Genomic DNA, 23,346 nt, shown 5'->3' on the forward strand with positions numbered 1-23,346 from the left:
GCTACTCCTCTCGTTTGGGAGGAGTTCCGAAATCGATTTAAGGAGGCGGTTAACTCGATATTAATGATGACGTCGTGTGAACGGATACAGCGTTAAATCGGTATATCGGCCATTAAACCGATTTAAAGTCGCAGTGTAGACCTGGCCACAGAAAACAGGAGCTTCTGAAACTTTACAGTGTTGACAAAACTGAGAGGATCAGACCCAGCTTAACCTCCTGAGTGGTAACAGGATTTCTTCAGCAGGAACAGAATTTTATAGACACCAGCAATGCATGATGTATCCATGCTTACTATTTACCTACATATTTTCCTCACCAATCCCAAATTCTTTGCTTCAACTTCATATGTGGCTCTCAAGATATGAAGTTACATTTTAAAGGGATTTTAAACCGGATGGTTTGGCTGGGCAGCATAGGGGGTTTATTGAATAGTCTCTTGCCTCAGGACATTTTAGACTCAAAGCAGATTTCATTTACACAAGTCAGAGCACTGCTCAGTTTAGACCCTAGAAGCCATTTGTCTATACTGCAAGGCAGTGTACAGAAAATAACAACTGTCAGTGCAGCCTTAAAGTTAGAATTTAAAGAGTCTGGTGCTGACAAAGCTAGGGTTGTGGTGACAGTTTACAGCTGTTTCTTTGTATGTGCACATTTTGGAAAGATCTTAATTACATCCTATTCTAATTCCTTCACACCGACATACATCATATATTAACCTGTGTAATGAGCTCCAACTTCCATTATAACCTCCCGTGTACTTTCATGCATTGTAAGTGTTCTCATGGATAAGAAACTGGCTAAGAGACAAAAAACTAAAAGTAGGAGTAAATCTTTTGTCTTGGGATGAACCTCCCCCTCAAGCGGAAGACAACTTATTCTTACTATTCACTTACTATTCCGTATCCAGTGACCTGAAAGTGCTTCCTTGTCATAGGGGCCTCATGCTGGTGACTGTGAAGATTTCTAGAAGTCCTGAAATTAATCACAAGTAAAAGAGTTTTCAATTTTACATCAAGAATGGTTTGTGTGAAAAGCTTTCATTTTGGTCACCAATAAAGATTCATTTATACAGATTCCACAGCACTTTATAGGCATTACAAATTTATTTCTGAACCACATATATATATATATATATATATATATATATATATATAGGAATCACTTCACAGGCCACATTCAGCCACCTCTGGAGAAGTTCAAAAGCATACTGACTATACCACACTACAGTTTAGGACATAGAAATGAATAGTTTAAATGAAACTACTGGCAAGCAGGATTTTAAGAATACAATTACTCAGGGCACTAGGGCTAACATCCCTGTTCTTGCAAAATATGCCATGAGGTCTTTGAGGTCTTGACCACTCTTGATAGTTAGTTTTATTTTCAATGCAAAAGACTGCACCCTCTAGCAACACAAAATCCCCAAGCACCATGCTGAACCATTAGGCTAGGACTCAAAAGAAAAAGGATCACTTGCTGCATCCTTTGTGCAGCTCCTACATTTTTCTCGGTTCTTCTATCCCAGGCCCAGCTCTCCTCCGCATGCGAGAGTTGACAAGATCCAGTGTCGCCAACTCATGATTTTATCATGACTCTCATATATTTGGTATTTTTCTTAAAAGCCCCAGCTGCTGGAATCATGTTGTTATTTAAGACTCTCAGCTTTCCCCTACAAAAAGTAAGTTTCCAGCTCTCATGGTTGCAGAGAAAAGTTTGAAAACATGGACCCTCAACAAGGTTCAAAAGCCAAAAGGCCAATAAAAAGTACCCAACATTTATTATTTTTAAAATCTCATGATTTTTGCGGGGTCTGATTAATGCTTTTTGAACGCTTGGGGAAGGCAATACTGAAGGTCACAGAGTAATATAGCACAATTTGCAGGTCAATAGAAGTCCTATATATTTAAATAAATGAATGCTCAGAAAGGGCAAACTCCTCCATTTGCGCAGTGAAAGGAGGGGAAATGCAGATTTAAAACCAGTATACCAGGGTTCTCTGCCATTCATTGAAGAGGGAGGACTCAAGACAAGCCTGCATATCATTTTAAACAGTTTCATGGCTGTAGTCTCAGTGTCTGACTGGAACTTCAGCAGGGACATGCCAGGTACACAAGGTAATAATGAGGGTACTTTTTGCCCCATATTCCTGGTATGTTAGGCAAAAGTTAAGGACTTATCTTGCTTGCCAAACTGGAATGGCAGGAAAGGTCTGGTCACAAACAATAGAATTAATGGTCTGAAATTCCTGTCTTGCTGTGGAATAGCCCTTAACTTTGCATACCATGGAGCTGGACAGATTTCTTAGGAGCTGCAGATGGTTCTCTCAAAAAGAAAAATACGTCATTGTGATGAAGCTGTTTAGAGGTCTCTCATCCCAAGAACAGACAGTGGCTCAGAGATCCCATTCAAAATATGGGACTGTACAGAGGGAAATGCCACAAATTCCATGCTGAGCATAGATATATGGAGAAAAGTCTACAGGAGAGGCTCTCAACCAGGGGTCCAGGTCCCCTGGGGGACTGTGAGCAGGTTTCAGGGGGTCCTCCAAAATAAACCAGAGAGCAAGGCCAGCAGACTTGCTGGGACCCAGGATAGAAAGCTGAAGCCCAAGCTCCGCTGTGTGAGGCTGAAGCTGAAGCCCGAGCCCCATAGAGTAGGGCCAATGTTGAAGCCCAAGGAACTTGGCCTTGTGGGACCGCTGCGGCACTGGGCCCCGGACAACTTCCCTGATTGCTACCCTCTAATGGCGTCCCTGGCTTTTAATCTACTGGATATGCAGAAAAACAGTTGCTGTGGCACAGGTGGGCCAGGGAGTTTTTACAGCATGTTGGGGGAAGGTGGCGGGGTCAGAAAGAAAAAGGTTGAGAACCCTTGGTCTACAGCACCAAAGAACTTGAAGGTTTGTGCTAGCCTAATCCTAGTCATTGGCAGGTCAGATCTCACACCACCATCCCCATTTACCAATCCCATGGCAAATGCTAATTCTGTTTAACTCCCAGAAAACATGGATTGGGAGATACAACCTCTTATATTTTTCTATTATTTCTTAAACACCTTACTCTTTGTGCTCCAGCCGAATAACATCTCCATGCCTTACAAACTCCACAGAGCAGGAAGGATCTAAATGATCTGCTGGCAGAAAAACAGATAATAGCACTGGGTTTAGAAAAGGATCAATACTCTTAGAGACGGTTTCAGAATGCTGATCCCCAGCCAAACAGGGGATGCGCTCAGCAAACTCACGCCACTGGATCATAGACTCGGTGCAACCCCTAGAATCAGACCAAGGACCAGTCCCAACTGTTATTCCAGGAACCATATAATGGAAGCTTCCAGACAGCAGATACTGTCCTAAAATAAAAAGATTGGCTGCCCTTGGGTACATCAGAAAGGCTGAGAAAACAACACTCAACAGTCAGTACATATATACTTTAAATATATACCAAGGATTGTTTTTTTAGCTGCAGCCAATCAACTTTAATCTTATTAGGCGCTGCTAGTGCAGGAAGAAAACCCTAGATACCAAGCATGCTTCACATATAGCTTCTGTGTTCCAAGATGTGGGCTGCATAGACAACCAGTCCCAATGTGAAGTATACCTCTACCCCAATATAACGCTGTCCTCGGGAGCCAAAAAAATCTTACTGCATTACAGGTGAAACCACGTTACATCGAACTTCTTTACCTGTGTTGGAATCATGTTTCTTTATAACCCAGAGGTTGTTCAAGTCCTTGTGTAAATAGGCAGTGACCTGGAAACATAATAATAAACCATCTCATTTCACCAATAAGTCAGGGTCTATCCAAAGTACAAGATCCATCAATCAGCAGGGCAAAAATACCAATTGCATCCAGTGTAGATACAATAAAATTAAATACAGGATAACTTTGTGATGTTGTCCCTAAATTACAAAGTCCTGGCTCTTGGACACTGCTTAACCCAGACACATCCTTTATTTTTTTATGGAGTTATGTATTACCAATGTGTGTCATGTCACTTGTAGCTGCAATATCTCTGTCTGCCTTTCCCCTATTGCTCTGTGAGTGCTGTGCATCCTTAGTAATAACTTCTAAGTCATATCATAGAAGCATAGAAATGTAGGACTGGAAGGGACCTCAAGAAGTCACCAAGCCCAGCAGCCCACCCTGAGGCAGGACCAAGTATACCTAGACTATACCTGAGAGGTGTCCTTGCCATCCCTGAAAGGTGGCCAACTTGTTCTTTAAAACCTTCAGCGATGGGGATTCTACAACCTCCCTTGGAAGCCTACTCCAGTGCTTAACTATCTTCACAGTTAGAAAGTTTTTCCTAATATCTAACTTAAATTTCCCTTGCTGCAGATGAAGGTAGGACAAGAAGTAATGGACTTAATGACCTATCTATATGATTCTCTCTCTTCTCTCAGTTTTAGTTCAGAGGCTCTTTCGACAACAAGATCTTCTGTTCTGCAAACATGAATTTCCTGATATTCCTCAGTTGGTATCAGAAATCCTGGGCCTGACATCTTGATCACTTCCACAGCAAAAAACTGCAAATATCACCAAGGGATGGTTAGAATTGCTGAATGGGAATAAGCAGCAGGTGCAGACACCGAGATCCTATTTCTAAAGTAATTGTTCTGAGTGATAGAGAATGGAGGAAAATGAAGCAAATAACTGTCTATCCTCAACATCTTTCGTCTGACGATCCCAATGCACTTTACAGACACTAATGCACGCATTGCAAAGCCTGTCTTCTTAGGAAATCTGCTGAGGAAGCAGATATTGCTGGGGTGATGCTTAGAGAAGATGGGGTTGCTGATTCTCTCTTTGGTTTATCATCATTTCAATTATTTTTCAGAGGTGTCAACAGATTTCAGACTGGTGCCTCTTACTACTGTTAGTTTATAAATCTAAAGAAATATAAATCTAATCTAATAAACGAACCCTCACAAACTCCCTTGTCATTTTCTTCATCATCCTCAAAACAGAGGTAAGAAAATTGAGGCCAAAAGGAGGAAGTTACTTTCTAAGATCACAGAGATGGTCAGTGACAGAGCGGGGAACAGAAAGCAAAAGTCCTGACTCCCATTCCTCTCCTCTTACTCTTAACAATGCCCCCTTCAAGATCAAGAAGTGGATTTGTTTTAAACATAAGGAATTTCACTCTTTTCCATGAGGTGGCAGCTGCTCTTTCTTTTTATGTTGTCTTGGCATGCAGACAACCTCCTTAATTTAATGCATCTTTAGTATTGCAGAGCACTCGTCCTGGCATAAGAGTGGTATGAATTCAGGCATCTGTTCGGCTAGGATTTTCAAACAAGGGCAAAGCTCAGCACCTTATCCTCACCCCCTCATGTGGTTCTCAAAGGCCAGCATAGGATATAAGTAATTATGTGGCCTCTATCCCCATTATGTCTGAATGCTCAGTGCAGCAGGTCTTTAGGAATGTCACGCCAAGTCTCAAAAGGGGAACTGTGAAGAGTTGCACCTCCCCAAGCAGCGTGATAAAAACATGACAGCAGGAAAGAGCAGCTGCCTTTATCAGAGGATATAAATCTTCTGGAAGCTCCAAAGTCAGCAGAGCATGCTGGCAGCAGTGAGAGAGAGTGGTAGAGTGACACACTGACCTGCTGCTGACGAGCCCCCACACCCTCTGGGTACAAGTGCCAGTGTGAATGAAGGTACCCCCCTGCCATCCGAAGGTTCTTCATTGTGATCACAGAACCATAGGCCAGGTCTGAAAGGGGAGACAACAGGTCTTAAGGAGCTCTCCTGTCATCTCACAGTCAAGCTATAGTACATTAACTCAAGATATAGACACTTCTCTTTCTTTTGAGGCAAGCCTATTTTCCTTCTCATGCATAACTGTAGTCAGCTACCAGGTGGCATCAAATTCACTTAGTGGCTCTTCACCTCTCTTATAGTCCCTAGAGCATAGAAGGGGAGGACAACCGGCATTAGGACCCAGGAGGCAGGGTCCAGCTGCAAAGTCAGTGAGCTAGAGGGGCACCCTCCCTTAATTGGGGAATTAAGGAGGGGGAGGGGAGCAATGGCACCCTGCCTCTGTTTGTCCCTCTGCCCCTCCAAACTATGCCCATGGGCATCCCCAGTCCTGCCCCCGTACGATTTACCTCTCCACCAGCTCTTCCAGGCACTGGAAATGACTCACCTGCACTGCTGGGAAGGGGCATGTCACTGCTCTAGCAGTTTCCCTTTGCTTCCCTGTCATTTTCTGTGCGGAAGCAAAGAAATCTGCGGGGGACATGAATTCTGCGCATGCAGTGACATAGAATTCACCCAGGAGTGAATGTGCCTAAGAGGTGACATGTAAGGTATCACATGTCAACTGGTGAAATGCTGGTCATGAATATCATTGCATGATGCATGTACAAAGAATTAGGTATATGTGCTGGAAATATACTCTTAAAATGTATTTTGGAGGCAGTGCATAAATCAAGCCTGTCCTAGACAAAGGAATATGGATTCTCCTGTCTGACTGGCTTGATTACAAGAGAGGACAATGAAAGTACATTTACATACCAGGTAAACAAAGCAACCAAGCTAACAAGCAGGGGAAGAAAGAGCTTAGTAAGCACACGGGGACAGAGTCTGCACCCCCAGCAAATCTTCCTGGGTGGAAGCATAGACAACGGACTGTGAGTAAGTATCCGTATGTACCAGGCCTTTGTGGCTCCCTGCAGGTGCCCCCTTGGCCTACTACACTCCATCCTAGGAAAGTAGCAGTGAAGGTAGGTCCCCCAGGTGTGCCTAGAGAGGCTGCATGGAAGCAACCAATCTGAGACCAGCAAGCTCAGATAAAATGAGCTTCAGAGTCTTAGCAGATCAGCTCCAGGCTGGGGCCAAAGGGGCAAGAAAGGGTGCTCCCCTTTGTCCAAAGGAGCTCAATTGGCCGCATTTGCTTAAGCTGGGGGAGAGAAGGCCTGAGAACTTTAACCCTGAGAGAAGAGGTGAAATTAAAGGGGCCAGGTGGGAAAAGGCCCAGGGAACTAGCAACAATGAACTGAAGTGAGCAGTACATGGCTGCTGTTTATAGGGTTTATGGGTTGTGGGCAGTAGTGGGCAGGCCATGGTTCCCCCCAGACAAAGTGGTGTAAACCCTGAGAAGGGGACAAGGCTTGTTTGGAAGCCCAAGTGAAGGGCTGAATTTTAAGGACCCAGAACTGGGGTTGACGATACTGGTGAGAGCAGAAAGACAGTCTTGGTTGGATTTTTGTTACCCTAGAAGGGGTTCAGTAGGATTGTGTGACCTGGCCAGAGGACCAACCTATTGAAGACCTGCCAAGCAAGGTTGACAACCCACCTGGGGTGCCAGGAGTGGGAAAAGGACTGCAGTACTGCACCCAGCAGCAGGAAGCACTCAACAGATAAGTGCCCCCTGCTACAAGGTAATATAAGGGAACAAAAAGACATTTTAGTTATAAATCATTTAAAGAACTAAAAAGGCCAGAGCTCTTGGAATCTATGAAAGTTAGATCCTTCATCCATGTGAGCTGAAGTCTCTGGGAACTGATTACAGGTGAGAAATTGCCTGAGACAAAGACTGTAATCTGTTAAGCTTTAGACACTAGAAAGTCTGTTTTATTTTGTTTTGTTTGTAATTATACCATCTCTTTTTTTCTTGCTTAGTATTACCTAAATCTCTATTCTAGTTCTATTACAAAGCCATCTCAGTGATGCATAGTGAAGTGAAGTGGGACTCACCAGCTAACCCAACAGGCTGGTGTGCACACTGTCTCTTTGGAGGCAGTGAACTTAATTTCTGTGAATATCAGAGCAAGAGGGACCGGACACTGCAGGGAGATATCTGGGGAACTCACAAACTGGGATTCACTGATTGTTACCTGCAAGGCAAGATTTAGACTAGCAGAGTCTCGAAGCATTGCTAGTGACACAGAAAAGCAGGTGTGGCAGGAGCGACACTCAGCCTACTCTCTAGCAAACCTCACTCTTGCTGGTGAATCTGCTGACCGGCTAACAACGTATTTTGGTTTTTTAAAGACATAGTTGTGTGCCAGGGTTAGTTTGAGGAGTTTACTTCCCCAAGGAACTGGACACTTACGCTCTGGAATGGAGACATTGTGAAGATTGTTCCCAATCAGTCGGGACTGAAAGGCAGAGCTGAAAAAACCATCCCCAGGCCCACTAGGAGAGAGCAAAGAATGTTCAGACTGTGAGACTGTGGAAACAAGTGTGCAGAACTGAAATATGCATTACCAAATCATTTTAAAGCAAGAAACAGATAAGACAATTAGTCTGTCTCAGAACGCCGAGGAAAGAGAACTTCAGCTCTCGTAGGTGTCTACCTCCCACAATGGGCTCTGACTCACTTGGCTAGACAAATACACTCACAGGTGATTTTCAACAGCTTCAAGGTTTTTCTATGGCCAACAAATTAACCCTTTTAGTTCGGTATGAAGAACAGTGATTTCTCTTTGAAAGTGGCACATTCCTCGACTCACTGTCTCACCTTGGGCAAGTCACATTCCCTCTCTATTGCGACTAAAGACCCACTCCTGCTGTGATACTTGTGTGAGACTGACTTATACCTACATGTCTGAGGAGCAAATAAAAAGAATTCATAGATCTTACTGATTTTTAAATCGCTATTACCACTATATGCTCAATCACCTCCTTGACAACCTTACTAATCTGTCGCACCCATTCCTAATGCACAGCATCAATCTTTTCTTTGGAGACACCTACCATATTATGAGTAGAGCTAGTCAGAACATTTCTGGTGAAATGAAATTTCACCAAAATAAGCTATGTCATCAAAACCTGTGTGTTTTGTGGAGATGTACCAGGTTCCACACATTTTTTTGTCAGGAAGGTTTTTGGATCCAGAACCTGGATGCGTGGAGGTAGAGAATACTTTGATTAGAGTACTATCCTGGGATGTGAGAAAACCATGTTTAAGGTCTCTTTTTGAACTTGATTTGGAGTGATCTGGGATGAAAAATCTACTCTGAATGACACAGAGCAGGGACTTGAACCTGGGTCTCCCACATCCCAAGCCAGGACCCTAAACACCAGGCTATAGGGCAGGGGTGACCAAACTGTGGCTCATGAGCTGCATGCAGCTTTTTACAGTTAAAATGTGGCTCGCAAAACTCCCCATACTCCCTCCCCGCCCCCCATTCTTCGCCTCCCAGACTCAGGGCAGGAGGAGCTCAGGGCTTTTGCCCAACAAGGAGAAGGGGCTCAGAGATTCAGCAAGAGCAGAGTTGAAGCTACAAGCCCCAACAGGGAGCCCCAAGGCCCCACAGGTGCCTCCCGCGGGGCTGGAACCCCAAGATTCCTCTTCCCACAGGGCTGAAGCCCTGAAACTTGCAAGCACACCCCATGGGGTTGGAGCTCTGGGAGGCATGTCCCGGCTCTTGAACGTCTGAAGATTGTTGTATGCGGTTCAGCAGGTAAGTTTGGCCACCCCTGCTACAGAGCAAGACTGGTTTCTCAAACACACAGAACTTCTGTTTGTGTGAAAACATCTGAAATGTTTTGTTTTTATTTCAATGCAGAATGAAAACAAATTTCAAAACATTGAAAGTAGCCACCATGAAACAGAAAAGTAATCTTCCAGTCAGCTCTCATTGTGGGTACTACTGAAACCAACTGAACAAATAACAAGAAAACAAAGGCATCTGAGCCCTGTCTCACAATCTGATTAGGGCCAGAATGGAAGGAGGGTGGTTAAAATACTAAACTGGGACTCAGAGGAAGGTTCTAATCCCACTTCTGCCATTGACTTGACGTGTGACCGTGAGCGAGTCAGTTCCCCTCGCTTTCCCCTTCCGTATAAAGGGGTTAATTATGCCAAATAATGCAGAGGAAGGAGAGCTGTGAGACTTAATTAACATCTGCAAGACATTTTAAGATACTTAGAAGAGGCCAGAGCTACTATTATAGTTTCCACTTAAATAGCTACGAAGTCTCTGTACAAATAAATATATTAAATGATTTAATTACATCTACACCTCTACCCGATATAAAACTGTCCTCGGGAGCCAAAAAAATCTTACCGTGTTATAGGTGAAACTGTGTTATATCGAACTTGCTTTGATCCACCGGAGTGCACAGCCCTGCCCCGCCCCAGAGCGCTACTTTACCGTGTTATATCCAAATTCATGTTATATCGGGGTAGAGGTGTATCTGGATCTACCTACACTGGGCAGGAAACCATGTTTAAGCAGAGTTTCTGAATTCTGTGTCAGCTGAACCAGCTACTACTAAAATGATTTGGCTGGCTGGTGTGCACAGAGCCATCCTTGTAAGAACTATGTTTTAGTCTGGGCGGGAATCTAGGCTAAGATGTGGCTTGTAAATGTGTTTCTGATGCTGAAACCTTAAAATTACTAAAGGCAGAACAAATAGTGACTCAATTCAAAGGGAAGGGGAGGTGATTTTCTTTCTGGCCTGAGGGAGAAAGTAAGTAGGAAAGCTTGAGAAATACCTTTTATTTAACACTGCAAAATGAACAGCAAACTGAGCTGTGTAGAGCGCGAGTGGCAGCAGGATGAGGCAGAATACACGAGCCAGCAAGTGCTTCCCCAGTGTGACCTGCAGACAAAATCCAAATCAAACAGAGCAGCAGCAGAAACTCTCCTGATTGTGACTGCCAGGAGTGCCCCTGTGGTGGGAGACTATTCATACAAACCACCATGGCACACAAGACCAACTAGCTCCTTAGCAAGCTGCAAGATTTCCCCAACAAGGCTGAGGGAAAGGTGGAAGCCAAGCCACACACTTCCAATGTGCTCTCCAAAAAGTGGCGTCATTTGAAAATATGGGAAAAAATAGTTTTTATTTTCAGAAATGCTCAGCACCCACCTCTGCAACTGAAGTCGATGGGAGCGGCCCAAGATCAACACCTTTGAAAATCAGGCCCATATTGCTTATATAGTTTAATGGGGCAGCATCGAACTTGAAAATAAATTAAGAGTGGGGAGAAGCTTGTGGAGTAGGAACTGTGGCTATGTGGTGAAGGGAGAAAATGAAACCATAAGGGAGGACCAATTTATAAGAGTCTTAGGGGAAATCATGGGGTTCTCTCAGATGTGGGTCTAAAAATGGCTTCCTGATTACCCAAATTTGCTAAGAATTTGGATACATAGAGGTTAAGGCTGACAAAATCAGGTTTAATCGGGTGTCTGTCTATCTTAGGTTTTTGTAAGAGCTTAATAGCTAAGTGATAAGTAAAGCAACTCCCATCTCCTAACACCAAGACAAAATATTTTTAAACTAATAGGGAGAACACTGACTATGTTTTGTTGTGGTCCAGATCCTGCACCCACTGAAGTCAATGGCATATTACTCCTGGGGGAACTCTGTGGCACTGTGCAAAGCAGAATTTGTGCATAATGTTCTGTACAGAATTTCATGTTTCCCCTGCAGAACTGGGGCTGCAGAGCTGCTGGCCACTCCTAAGGGCTGCTGTACTCTGCAGAGCCCAGCTCACAGTTAGTGGAGAGCCCAGCGGGGATGAAGGCTCTCTATGCTCTGGCTGCCCGGCTTGATCCTCATCAACCCAGGGACAGAAGAGGGCCTGGGAGACCTAGCTCTGGCAAAGGGTGAGGAATGGCAGGGCCACACCACATTCCCTGGTAGGACAGTAAAGAAGCTGGGAGGAGTAAAAGCACTGGGGGGATAGGCTATCTGGAGTGGGAATGTCCTATGGCTGGGCTCTGCGGGAACAGAGGGGTGCGGGTGTCTGGGCTGGGGGGGTACCCCACGGCTGGAGTCTGGGGAGTAGAGAATGCAGGTGTCTGGGCTGCAGGTTCCCCATGGCTGGGGTCTGGTGGGAGGGGAGTGTGGGTGCCCCATGGCTGGACTCTGAGGGGAGCGGGGTGCAGATGTCTGGGCTCTAGGGGGATGCCCACGCAGTCCCCTCCAGCATCCCCCTAGTTGGAACTGGGTTGTCGTAGATGTTTTACTCTCTACTCCTGGGAAAATCTTTTTTTTTTTAGTGTCTGTATTGTTGACATACTTGTCAACATACATTTTGAAATAAATTACCCAAACAGCTGAAACACAATATAATCACTCCAGTTATTTTGACAAATAAAATATGCAGAATTTTAAAATATTGTGTGCAGAATTTAATTTTTTGGTGCAGAATTCTCCCAGGAGTAGAAGATGCCATTGTCTCAGTACTTCTGAAAAAAATCCAGCCCAAAGCATCTGTTGAGCACCCAAAAATCAATGCCACTTCTGAAAATGTTGGTTTAAATTACACAACCAAAGCCACAGTGTTAATCAACATCTGAACTGGCATTAAAATTCAGGAATCTAGTCCCCAATCCCAAATTTGGATTAGCACAAAACACTTCTCTTTTCACAAAAATCTCTTTGTTACAATAACTATTTTTACTATTTATTTATATTTGTATTGAGAAAAGAAGAAAAATACGACATCACTAAAGAGCACTGAACAAAACAGCAAGGCCAAGATGAAGCGCAGGTTCTAGAAATCAATTTTTTCCAAATAAATGACATGTAAACAAACCAAACTAGTTCCATAGGCAATATGGAGAAAAGTTATTCATGCTTTTAGGCTTTTACCTTACTAGTTCTTTTTCCGAGTAACTGACAAAGGGTTGCCAAATAGTTAATTATTCAGCAAGTCTCTCTTTTCTGGAATTGGTAAATTTCTTTATCTATTCTACCACTCAGGGGTTCTCTTTTGCTGCCAACAGCACAAATGAAATCACTTTGCAGCTGTCTGTGACAGAAACCTTAGAGATGATGGATTTGTTCCATTTCAAATACCATTAACTAACTCTGTTCTCAAGAAACACTCCCTGGAGCTGGAATGTTGCATCAGTGCAGCTCATATTGATTTGCATTAATCAGGGAATACAAACCACAAGGCAGGGAGGAGAAAACAATGTTTATAAAATAAGAAAAGATAAAACCAGTAAGTGGAAGAAACAGAATTTTCAAACTTCAAAACAGGCTGAGACAAAAGAAGAATTTAACACTTTTTTTTTTTTTTTTTTTTAAAGATGTGCTTGAATAGTCTCTCTCTCTGCAAGATCTTAAATGGGATATCAAAGACATCTCTGAGGTAATAAATATCAGATTTCACAGCCCCCAGATACTGTATGCAATATTTTTTAAGCCAGAGCACCCAACCTTTCTCCTTTCAAAAACTGCATTGGCAAGTTACCCAGAGCCTAAAAGCTGCTGTGCTGCATTTATGTAAAATGGAGCAGGGTACAGTTGCCTTCATCTTCAACACAACAGTGTATCTTGTAGAGATTGCCACTGAAGCCACTGAATCCCAGTGAAGCTTTACATGCCCTCGCAGTCTTGTATTGTAAATGAAGACAGCATCAACCTGCCCCACTGCATGCATTTTAAGTGCAGCAAATTAGGAACATCTAGCACAAGGGTAGTCAATAGGCAGACCGTGGGCCAAATCTGGACTTCCAGACACTTTTAAACAGAACTTGAAATCTTTTTTTTTTTACACTTATTACCATTATTATTGTTATTTTTTTCTGGAGTCTGGTCCTTGACCATACCTTGGCCAAGAAATCTGGACCTTGACAAATAATTGACTACCCTCGATCTAGCAAGAAGCACTTCTCTTTAGAAGGCCACACTGTAGAATTCCAGATGATGGCTAACTATGGGATATCGTCTGGCCATCCTTGATATGCATTTAATCTAGAATGAAATCTAATGCATGCAACCCAAAAGGCAAGAGGTCTCTCCAATGAACAATGGCGACCCTCTGGGTACATTATATCCTGCTGACATAGTTGTTTATTTTTTAAAAAAAATGCAGGAGGTGACTGGTTTTTCATTACACTTCTCAATTCCAGTCATCATCTGGCTTCAATATCTATCAGCTGTTTTCCACGGACAAACTGATAGTAAGCTGTTTTCATGAATATCAGAAGCAGGGAAGTTAACAAGAGGGAAAAACACTAAATATAAAGAAAAATTCTGGACACTCACCAGTGACAGGCTGAGGTCCCCCAGCAACTCCCAAAGATCATAAACTGTGTTCAGTCCAACCAAGAGGACTACAAAGAGGCCAACAAACTTCACCCCTATCGCTCCAGCAAGGTTGACCCCAGTCAGACTCAGCCAGAACCACCAGGGGGCAGAAAACGGCCTACACAACAGACAGAGCAGGTCACTGTTTAATGATGACTACAAGTGCAAACAGCACCAATTGAAACAAACAGGAAATCATCTGCTCAGAGCAGGCCCTGGGCAACCGCAAAACCTGTTACCACTGCTTCCTGTTCCATTTCTCAGGGGTCTTTCACTGGAAGTGGGGAAATAAAGTTGACATTTTTTCATGAATTTTGGAAGGGTGCAAGCGCACCCTTGTTTTGATGTTTGTAAAGGGCCTCGGTTGAAACCTAGCCAACCCTATAAGGAGGGCTTCAGGAGGAGAATAGAACCGCAGCCTACAAGCTGACCTAATGGGTTTGGTGACAGTCCACATACAGGAGGCCTGGGTTGGAGAGGAGTGCTACGACTCTTGTGCCATGACATGGCAAGGATGGAAGAGTCAAAGGCCTGTGACATGGAAGGCGGACAGATATTGGCTATGCTGCTCCTTGTATCTTCAGTAGGCCTATATCAGAAAAATACTGGTGTAGAATATCTTCCTATCCACAGCACAAGTGTTAATGACAGCAAAAGAAACCAGACTAAAACCAAACAGTAGGGAAAAGATGAGTGGAGGATGTCTGCAGGGAGCATTGTGTGACTTTAAATGGGCCACACTAGCCATGTCTGCTGTAGTCAGTCACACTGAGACAGCAGAGTCAATTCTACAGCACATTTCACACAATGGTTCAGACCACAAATGCGTAAAGCTTACCGTATATACTCATTCATAAGCCGAATTTATTTATTTTTTTTTTAAGTAAAAAAGGGAAGCACCAGAGAAGGAGGTTGGCTTATGAACAGGTCTAGAGACAGACAGCCTCTCCCCCGAACACAGGGAGCAAAAAGAGGCAGCAGAGCCAGAAGGGAGCCCAGAGTCTCTCCGCTTCCCTCCAGCCTCCAAAGCAGCTGCGGCCGCCGGAGCAGGCCGCAGCCATGCCAGAGACTCTTCCCCTGGCCCTCCCTAGATAAGGTGGGAAGAGATGGGATGGGGAGAGTGTGGGGGTCCTGGTCTCAGGGCGGGGTCATGTGGGGGGTCGTCATAGGGGTTACTCCCCTGACCCCCAGCTTCTCCCCCCAAAAAAATTTCCCCATCAGTTGCTGTCCCAGCCCATCAGCATAAGCAGTTGGCACACCGGGACACTTTGTTTATTTAGGTTTACCTCCGTGCCTGCCGAGGCTTGAGGTTAACAAACCATCTCGGCCCGCCAGCAGCTTAACCTGATGGCCTGGGAGCCAAAGTTTGCCAACCCCTGAATTATAGAGTCGACTTATGAATGGGTCATAAAAATTTTCTATTTTTACTTATGCATCTTGGCCGGGTTGGCTTATAAACGAACCAGCTTATGATCACCCAGGGTTGTGAGCTCAATCCTTGAGGGGGCCATTTGGGGATTGATCCTGCTTTAAGCAGGGGGTTGGACTAGATGATCTCCTGAGGTCCCTTCCAATCCTAATAATCTATGATTCTAAGTATATACTTCCATTATCACATCATCTGATTTTGGTTCCATTGTGGGGAAGATGCCCTATGTTGCTTCAGCTTACATAAACTCTTCAGAATCCCAAAATGCTCTGTAAGCAGGATCATGCCTCTTGGATATGCATAGACCAACTAGCCTGGAACACATTACTGTTCATTCAGAAATCTCATGTAAACACTTCCAAAAATGCTAGGATATCAATCCTTGAAGCCCAAAATTACACTATTTTATAAATATTCATGGGCTCACCATTATGAAAAAGCAGAGTTCCTCTGGCCTGGAAACAAAGAAATTGGGGCAAGAGGACATACAAAAGTCTTACCATTAAGAGCAAAGCAGGTGGTAAAATCTAACTATCTACTGCTCTGACCACATCATGCCCTCCACTGGCTTCCCCTGTTATCACAGGAAGTTCAAGTTTCTTGTCTTTACCTTTAAGGCTCCTGCATAGATCCACACCATCAATATCTCTGAATGCTTCTGCTCACACTAGCTTTCATACCCCATTCTCTACACAATCCTCTCTCCCATGTACTTCGTATGTCTCTCTCAGCTTTAAACCTTTTCCATGCAGCCATGCAAAGAAGTGGATGGTGTCGCCAGGAGGGCTTCATCTCCTCGAGCAGGACTGCTAAGAAGAAATTCGGTTCACCTAACAAAAAAGGGGAAGAGTACCTTTGGATTCAGACTGGCTAATCTAGTGAGGTGGGCTTTAAACTAAGTTCAACAGGGGCATGATACAAAAGCCTACATGTAAGTCCAGAATATGTAGACACGACTGAAGGGTCAGAATCTGGGAGAAACATGGGAAATCAGAGCAGGGACAAAGGAAAGAAAAGAGGAACAATAGAGGGGAAATCTAATGAACATCTTAGATGTCTGTATACTAATCCAAGGCATGGGGAATGAACAGGAAAAACTAGAAATACTAGTGAATAATCAATTACAACATAACTGGCATCACAGAGACTTGGTAGGAAAATTCATATGACTGGAATAATAGTATAGAAGGGTACAGCTTGTTCAGGATAGGCAGAGGGAAAAGGGAGGTGTTGTCTTGTATATCAAAGATGTATACACATGCTCTGAGCTTGAGATAGAAGTGGGAGGCAGACCTGTTGAAAGTCTCTGAGTATAGATAAAAGGGGTAAAAAAAAACAAGGGTGATGTCATTGTAGGGAGTCTACTACAGACCACCTCACCAGGAAGAAGAGGTTGATGAGGCTTGTTTTAAGCAACTAACAAAATCATCCAAAGCTTAGGACTTGGTGATGACGCGAGACTTCAACTATCCAGAAATCTGTTGGGAAAACAACACAGAAGGGCACAGATTATCCAACAAGTTATTGAAATGCACTGGAGACAACTTTTCATTACATAAGGTGAAGAAAGCAAGTAGGAGAGAGGCTGCTCTAGATTTGATTCTGACAAACAGAGAGGAAATAGTTGAGCATTTGAAGGTGGAAGGCAGCTTGTGTGAAAGTAATCATGAAATGATAAGAGTTTATGATTCTAAAGAATGGTAGGAGGGAAAACAGCAGAATAAAGACCATGGACTTCAAGAAGGCAGATTTTAGCAAACTCTGAGAATAGTTACATACCATGGGAAGCAAGTCTAAGTGAAAAAAGATATCAGTAGAGTTGGCAGTCTTTTAAAGAGACATTATTAAGGGCACAAGAGCAAACTATCCCAATGTGTAGGAAAGATAGGAAATATGATAAGAGCACCCTGCCTTGCCCAGAAGACCTTCAACAACCTAAAACTCAAAAAAGAATCGTACAAAAAGTAGAAACTAGGTCAGATTACAAAGGATGAATACAAAAGAACACCACAAGTATGCAGGGACAAAATTAGAAAGGCCAATGCACAAAATGAGATTAAACTAGCTAGGTACATAAAGGGCAGCAAGAAAACATTTTTACAAATACATCAGAAGCAAGAGGAAAACCAAGGACAGAGTAAGCCCTTTACTCAATGAGGAGGGAAAGACTAACAGAAAACACAGCTATGGCTGAAATGCTAAATGCCTTTTTTGTTTCAGTTCTCACCAGTTAGCAGTGATCAGATGACTAACACAGTGAACATCAAAGTAAACAGGGTAGGATCTGAGGCTAATATAGGAGAAAAAACAAGTTAAGAATTACTTAGACAAGTTAGATGTCTTCAAGTCTGCAGGGCATGGTGAAATACATCCTAGAATGCTTAAAGAACCGGAGGAAGAGATCTTTCAGCCATTAGCAATTATCTTTGAGAACATGTGAAGGATGGGAGAGACCCCAGAGGACTGAAAAAGGGAAAATATAGTACCTATTTATAAAAAGGGAAATAAGGAAACCCAGGGATTTATAGACCAGTCGTCTTAACTTCAGTACTGGAAAAATAAAGGAACAAATAATCAATCAGTTTGTAAGCACTTAGAAGATAAGACAGTAAGTAACAGTCAACACGGATTTGCTGAGAACAAATCCTGTAAAACCAACCTAATATCCTTCTTCAATAGGATAACAAACGTGGATGGGGGACCCAGTATTTGCAATATATTTTGACTTGAGTAAGGCTTCTGATACTGTCTGATTCTGACCTTCTCATAAGCAAACTAGGAAAATATAACCTAGACCAATCTCCTATAAGATGGGTGCACAACTGGTTGGAAAACCATATTCAGAGTAGTTATCAAATGGGTAACAGTCAAGTTCACAGGGAATATCAAATGAGGCCCCGCAGAGGTCGGTCCTGGATCTGGTTCTATTCAAAACTTTCATAAATTATTTGGATAAGGGCATAGAGAGCACATTGATAAAATCTGAGGCTGATACTCAGCTGAGAAGGGTTGCAAGTGCTTTGGAGTAAAGGATTAGAATTCAAAATTATCTTGACAAATTGGAGAAATGGTCTGAAACAAATAGTAAGGAATAATTGCACAAATACAAAATGCGAAATGATTGCCTAGGAAGCAGTACTGCAAAAAATATTCTGGGGATATAGCGGATTACAAATTAAATATCCGTCAACAATGCGAGCCTGTTACAAAAAAAGCAAACATCATTCTGGAATGTATTAGCAGGAGTGTGGTAAGCAAGACACTAGAAGTAATTCTTCCATTCTTTGCAGCACTGAGAAGACCCTCATCAGGGCACCACACTTCAGGAAAGATGAGGACAAACTGGAGAAAGTCCAGAGGAGAGCAATACAAATAATAAAAGATTTACAAAACATGACCCAGTCTTCAAGTACATAAAAGGATGTCATAAGGAGGATGATAAAGTGTTATCCTTAAACACCAAGGACAGGACAAAAAGTAATGGGCTTAAATCACAGCAAGGGAGATTTAGGTTGGACATTAGGGAAAACTTCCTAACTATAAAGGTAGGTAAGCATTGAAACAAATTGCCTAGGGAGGTTATAGATTCTCCATCACTGGAGGTTTATAAGAACTGTTTAGATAAATACCTGTCAGGGATGGTCAATATTACTTAGTCCCATATCAGTGCAGGGGATTGGACTACATGACCTATCAAGGTCCCTTTCCATCCATGACTCTCAGAAGGCTTCCATATTCACAACAGTCTCTTCCCCTTCTCCAAGGAGCCAAATTCCCTCCACCATCTTCTTACACCCCATTCCCTCTCCCCACCCTCCCACTATCATACTGTCTCCCTGTACATGCATGAAGGCTCATACATCTATGGCATAATAAAAAAATATCACCATCTTACCTATCTGCACAGGAGTTATACTTGACCATACTCAGCACAGCTCCCATAAGAAAGAACATCAGAATGGGGTCAAGTAGGATGTACTGGGACAGAGTAATGCAGCCTGTATCTGGAAAATAAAACACCAACTATACTAAGAGATGTCTCTGTTTCAAAGAAAACCTAGAGTAGCATCTGTAACAAGCCAGTTTCCTCACAGCTTAGTCAAGACACAGCATGGGCAATGTTGGGACTAGAAACAAGTCAGCATGTCTCAACTTTTACCATAATATGAAACTTCGAAATGTTATTTTCAAATGGCACAAACAGCAGAGCTCTGAATTGCCATGCAGCAAACACAGATTATGTTCTCAGTTCCTCATTCTTTGAACAAATGGGAGGTGGGAATGACTAATGAAAGAAAGAATGAACAAACAGCAGCTTTGACTTGGAGGTATTAAAAGATATTAATGCTTTTTGAGAGTCTGTGTGTTAAATGGCCCATTTCTAACTCAGGTAATTCTATTCTGCCATCTAACCCCTTTTCTATAATTTCAATTATACACAGAACCTTTATTGACTTACTACCCTGAAGTCTTATTTAGCATTGCTGGGCACTATTAAACAGCTGCTATATCCCATACCAGAGGTGGCTGTGTTTCAGTATTGCGAAAAATTATCTCTAGCTATACATCTTTCATGCAGGTTTTTTAAATTCTTCAATTTAAATGTACTCCAATAGCACAGTAATGAGCACCACAGAAATATCTATAAACTAAATCAGATTATAAAACGCTTTGGGAACCTTATGAATAAAAAGCACTATATAGATTGCAGTTATTCGGCTCTTAGAAGGGAGGCAGTATCTACCATTTCTCATCAGAGACTTCTTCTTGGCAGGTAATGACTCCAGAGAGAAAAGTCTCTGCACAGTTAATCTGCCCTGAGGCTGGCCTCCATTACTGACCCTCCTTCATCCACATGCCAAACAGATAAGATTTCCCATGAGGATGCTAGAAATGCTTACCAAAAATCAGGATGGAGGCTGCAAGTAATGCTGCAGACAGTGACTTGGAAAGCTCCAGCACTATGAGGTAGGCGAAGGGAACTAGGCATGAGCCTAGAAATGCACAAAACTGAAGGAAAAGAATGGACACAGAGGGGAATGACAATCTCTCCACAAGATGAATGTGTATACAGATCCCACATGCCCTTCTTCCTTCCATCCTCAAACAGATTCAAACAATGAATGCTCCTGAAAGTAACTACAACTGACTGAGTGGTGCCCAAGTCTGGTTCACTGAGGATACTCAGGCAGAGGCCAAACTAATGAAAACTTAATTTGAAGAATTTCAATTTATGCAGTTCTATGTCTACACATGTAAGTAACAAGGATTTGTTTTTTGTTTCTTTCCAGACCACATAAGTCATTTCCAGAAACATCTTTCAATTAGCTTCATCAAACCACCTTCAGGGTCAACTCAACCTCATTCTATCCTGGCCAAAGACAATACATGGGTTCCACCATAACATCCAACAAGTTATTTCAGAGGCCTGCTGGCCATAAAAGACATGGAGCCAGACAAAGAAGAATGTTAGTGTCTGCTCCAGTTTCAAAAATCCCAGTACCAGCCCATCTGCACAGATGAGGTAGAGATGAAAGAATTTAATATGGGTCTTAAAAATCCAGCCTCTTCAAAATCTGAAGGGAAGTAACAGTCTATACTGAAGGAGCCAAGGAGAGGATGGGAAACACCCATCTTTTCCAGAGGATTGTTCTGCTTTCCTTCACTGATTTGTGAGCGGATGGGTTAAGCACTGTCTGGTGCATTCTTACCCCTCTCATTCCTATGTAGTTATGATGCTCATATCTGTCCCCTGGCTTTTGGAAAGGAAACGTGCCATTGTATCCGCTCAGGTACCCAGCAAGTCCTATCAGCATCTGGGGAGGGAAAGAGGAAAACAACTTCAGAAACAGTGGCATCCATTCCAGCTGCAGGAAAGATGCTCACAGCATCCCATATCCCACCATCAAAAATCTATCCAAAATTTGTAGATCTGCATCTTATCTGGCTATAGTCCATCCCAACTATGTGCATTGCTGTCATGGGCACCACTGAGGACTCCCTGAAATGTGTTCTTGCCTTTAATAAAGCATTTGGCTGCAGTGCAATAACAACCCTATTCTCTTATACCAGATACCCACCCAGTTGCAATCCTCCTCAGCCAACATAAAAGTCTCTCTTAATTGGCATTTTATGAACAAGGTGATAGACTTGGATATGAAGATCTGATTGGCTCAGAATCTGCTGTTTTCAAATGTTATTTTGAGAAAAGAAGTATTGTTCACTGGTTTACAGAGCTCTTAGTTCACATTCCTGCTAGCAGAAACTGCGAAGCTCCCTGGATCTATAACTTCCCACAAGGAGGTGGGTTCATTTCCCCTAGAAGCACTTACACATGTTTTATGACCAATCATTTTCTCCTTTTCAACATCCAGCATTAAGCACACTCTTTACTTTCCCATATTTTTGGCATTTTCCATGGAAGAGAAAAGAGAGGGTGTGGCCTCAACAGGGGGCCACATGTCATAGCCTCTCAGCTTGACAGCAAATAGATGACAACAGTAGCAAGGAAGGGGCATCCAGAAAACTCTGGTGTTTATCCTACACTTTGACCAGAAGAATGGAATAGGCTTTGGTTGGACTGTTCCAATGACCAGGGGATTCTACTGGCTCCTAAAATGTACGCAAGAATTGATGAGAGCTTTTCACCTTCCCCAGAGGTGGGTGGACATCAAAGAAGAAGGTCCGGTTAATGTAGTAACTTCCCATCTTCCCAAAATGAGTTTCATCCCAACTAAAAAAGAAAAGAGAGATGTACTCAAGAGCTGGAAATAATCAAATGTCCATAGATGTCTATTTTGCTAGTGACTATCTTTTGCCACTTTTATACTGGATAAATGCATAACATGGGATTACATGTTAAATCCATTAGGAGGCTGGAGCTAATGGAAAATGGGTCAGCCTCCTTATTAATCAAGATATCTCCCCATGAACACACCAGTGCTGCAGAACCTACACTGGCTGCCTTCTGGCTGTCAAGTTGAGTTTAAAGGTGTCAGTTTTGTCCCTTAAGCCCTAAATGGCCTGGGAGCTGCTTACCTAAGATCTCTCCCTGTACCATAACGAGGGTCAAATTGGAGCCTGTTCAGTATATAATAGAGAAAATTGTTGGCAGGGCGTTCACCACATGAACCCTTGACAGTGAAATCCTAACCCATCCCCCTTCTGAAATAGTCCAAATCAGCTGTTCTTCCTGGCGTACTACAAAAAAAAATACATACAAAACTGGGTGACTGGGCAACAAAATGGCAGATGAAATTCAATGTTAATAAATGCAAAGTAATGCATGTTGGAAAACATAATCCCAACTATACACATAAAATGACGGGGTCTAAATTTATCTGTTATCACTCAAGAAGGAGATCTTGGTGTAACTGTGGATAGTTCTCCGAAAAGATCCACTCAATGTGCAGCGGCACTCAAAAAGGCAAACCGAATGTTGGGAATCATTAAGAAAGGGATAAATAAGACAGAAAATACATTGTCTCTATATAAATCCATGGTATGCCCACATCTTGAACACTGCGTGCAGATGTGGTGGCCCCATCTCAAAAAAGATATATTGGAAATGGAAAAGGTTAAAAGAAGAGCAACAAAAATAGTTAGGGGTATGGAACGGCTTCCATATGAGGAGAGATTAATAAAACTGTGACTTTTAAGCTTGGAAAAGATACGACTAAAGGGGTATATGACAGAGGTCTATAAAATCATGATAGGTGTAGAGAAAGTAAATAAGGAAGTGTTATTTACTCCTTCATGTAACACACGAACTAGGGGTCACCAAATGAAATTAATAGGCAGCAGGTTTAACCCAAACAAAAGGAAGTATTTTTTCACACAATGCATAGTCGATCTGTGGAACTCCTTGCGAGAGGATGTTGTGAAGGTCAAGAAAATAACAGAGTTCAAA

The 23,346-nt window shown here is 42.8% G+C and overlaps 1 protein-coding gene across 4 annotated transcripts in view; it reads right to left on the reverse strand.

Moving 5' to 3' along the window:
• The window catches only part of POMT2 (protein O-mannosyltransferase 2), a 56,153-nt gene extending 33,988 nt beyond the window's left edge, over window positions 1–22,165 (reverse strand). For 2 of the 4 annotated variants that reach the window (XR_012655818.1, XM_032801880.2), the window contains exons 1-11: window positions 22,086–22,165; window positions 21,149–21,253; window positions 20,339–20,447; window positions 19,333–19,441; window positions 13,967–14,126; window positions 10,455–10,561; window positions 8,064–8,146; window positions 5,611–5,720; window positions 3,687–3,753; window positions 3,061–3,133; window positions 895–973 (exon numbers count right to left, since the gene is read on the reverse strand). Coding sequence is in view for 3 of the 4 variants with exons in the window: in XM_032801880.2 (XP_032657771.1) it covers window positions 895–973; window positions 3,061–3,133; window positions 3,687–3,753; window positions 5,611–5,720; window positions 8,064–8,146; window positions 10,455–10,561; window positions 13,967–14,126; window positions 19,333–19,441; window positions 20,339–20,447; window positions 21,149–21,253; window positions 22,086–22,145 (1,062 nt within the window). In the remaining variant the exon portion in view is untranslated. Of the gene's footprint in view, window positions 1–894; window positions 974–3,060; window positions 3,134–3,686; window positions 3,754–5,610; window positions 5,721–8,063; window positions 8,147–10,454; window positions 10,562–13,966; window positions 14,127–19,332; window positions 19,442–20,338; window positions 20,448–21,148; window positions 21,254–22,085 lie in introns of those variants that run through there. The other 2 variants (XM_032801881.2, XM_032801883.2) reach the window with 2 other exon arrangements.
• Window positions 22,166–23,346: the final 1,181 nt, after the last annotated feature.

Source organism: Chelonoidis abingdonii, chromosome 4, assembly GCF_003597395.2.
Source record: "Chelonoidis abingdonii isolate Lonesome George chromosome 4, CheloAbing_2.0, whole genome shotgun sequence".
Classification (NCBI taxonomy): Eukaryota; Metazoa; Chordata; order Testudines; family Testudinidae; genus Chelonoidis; species Chelonoidis abingdonii.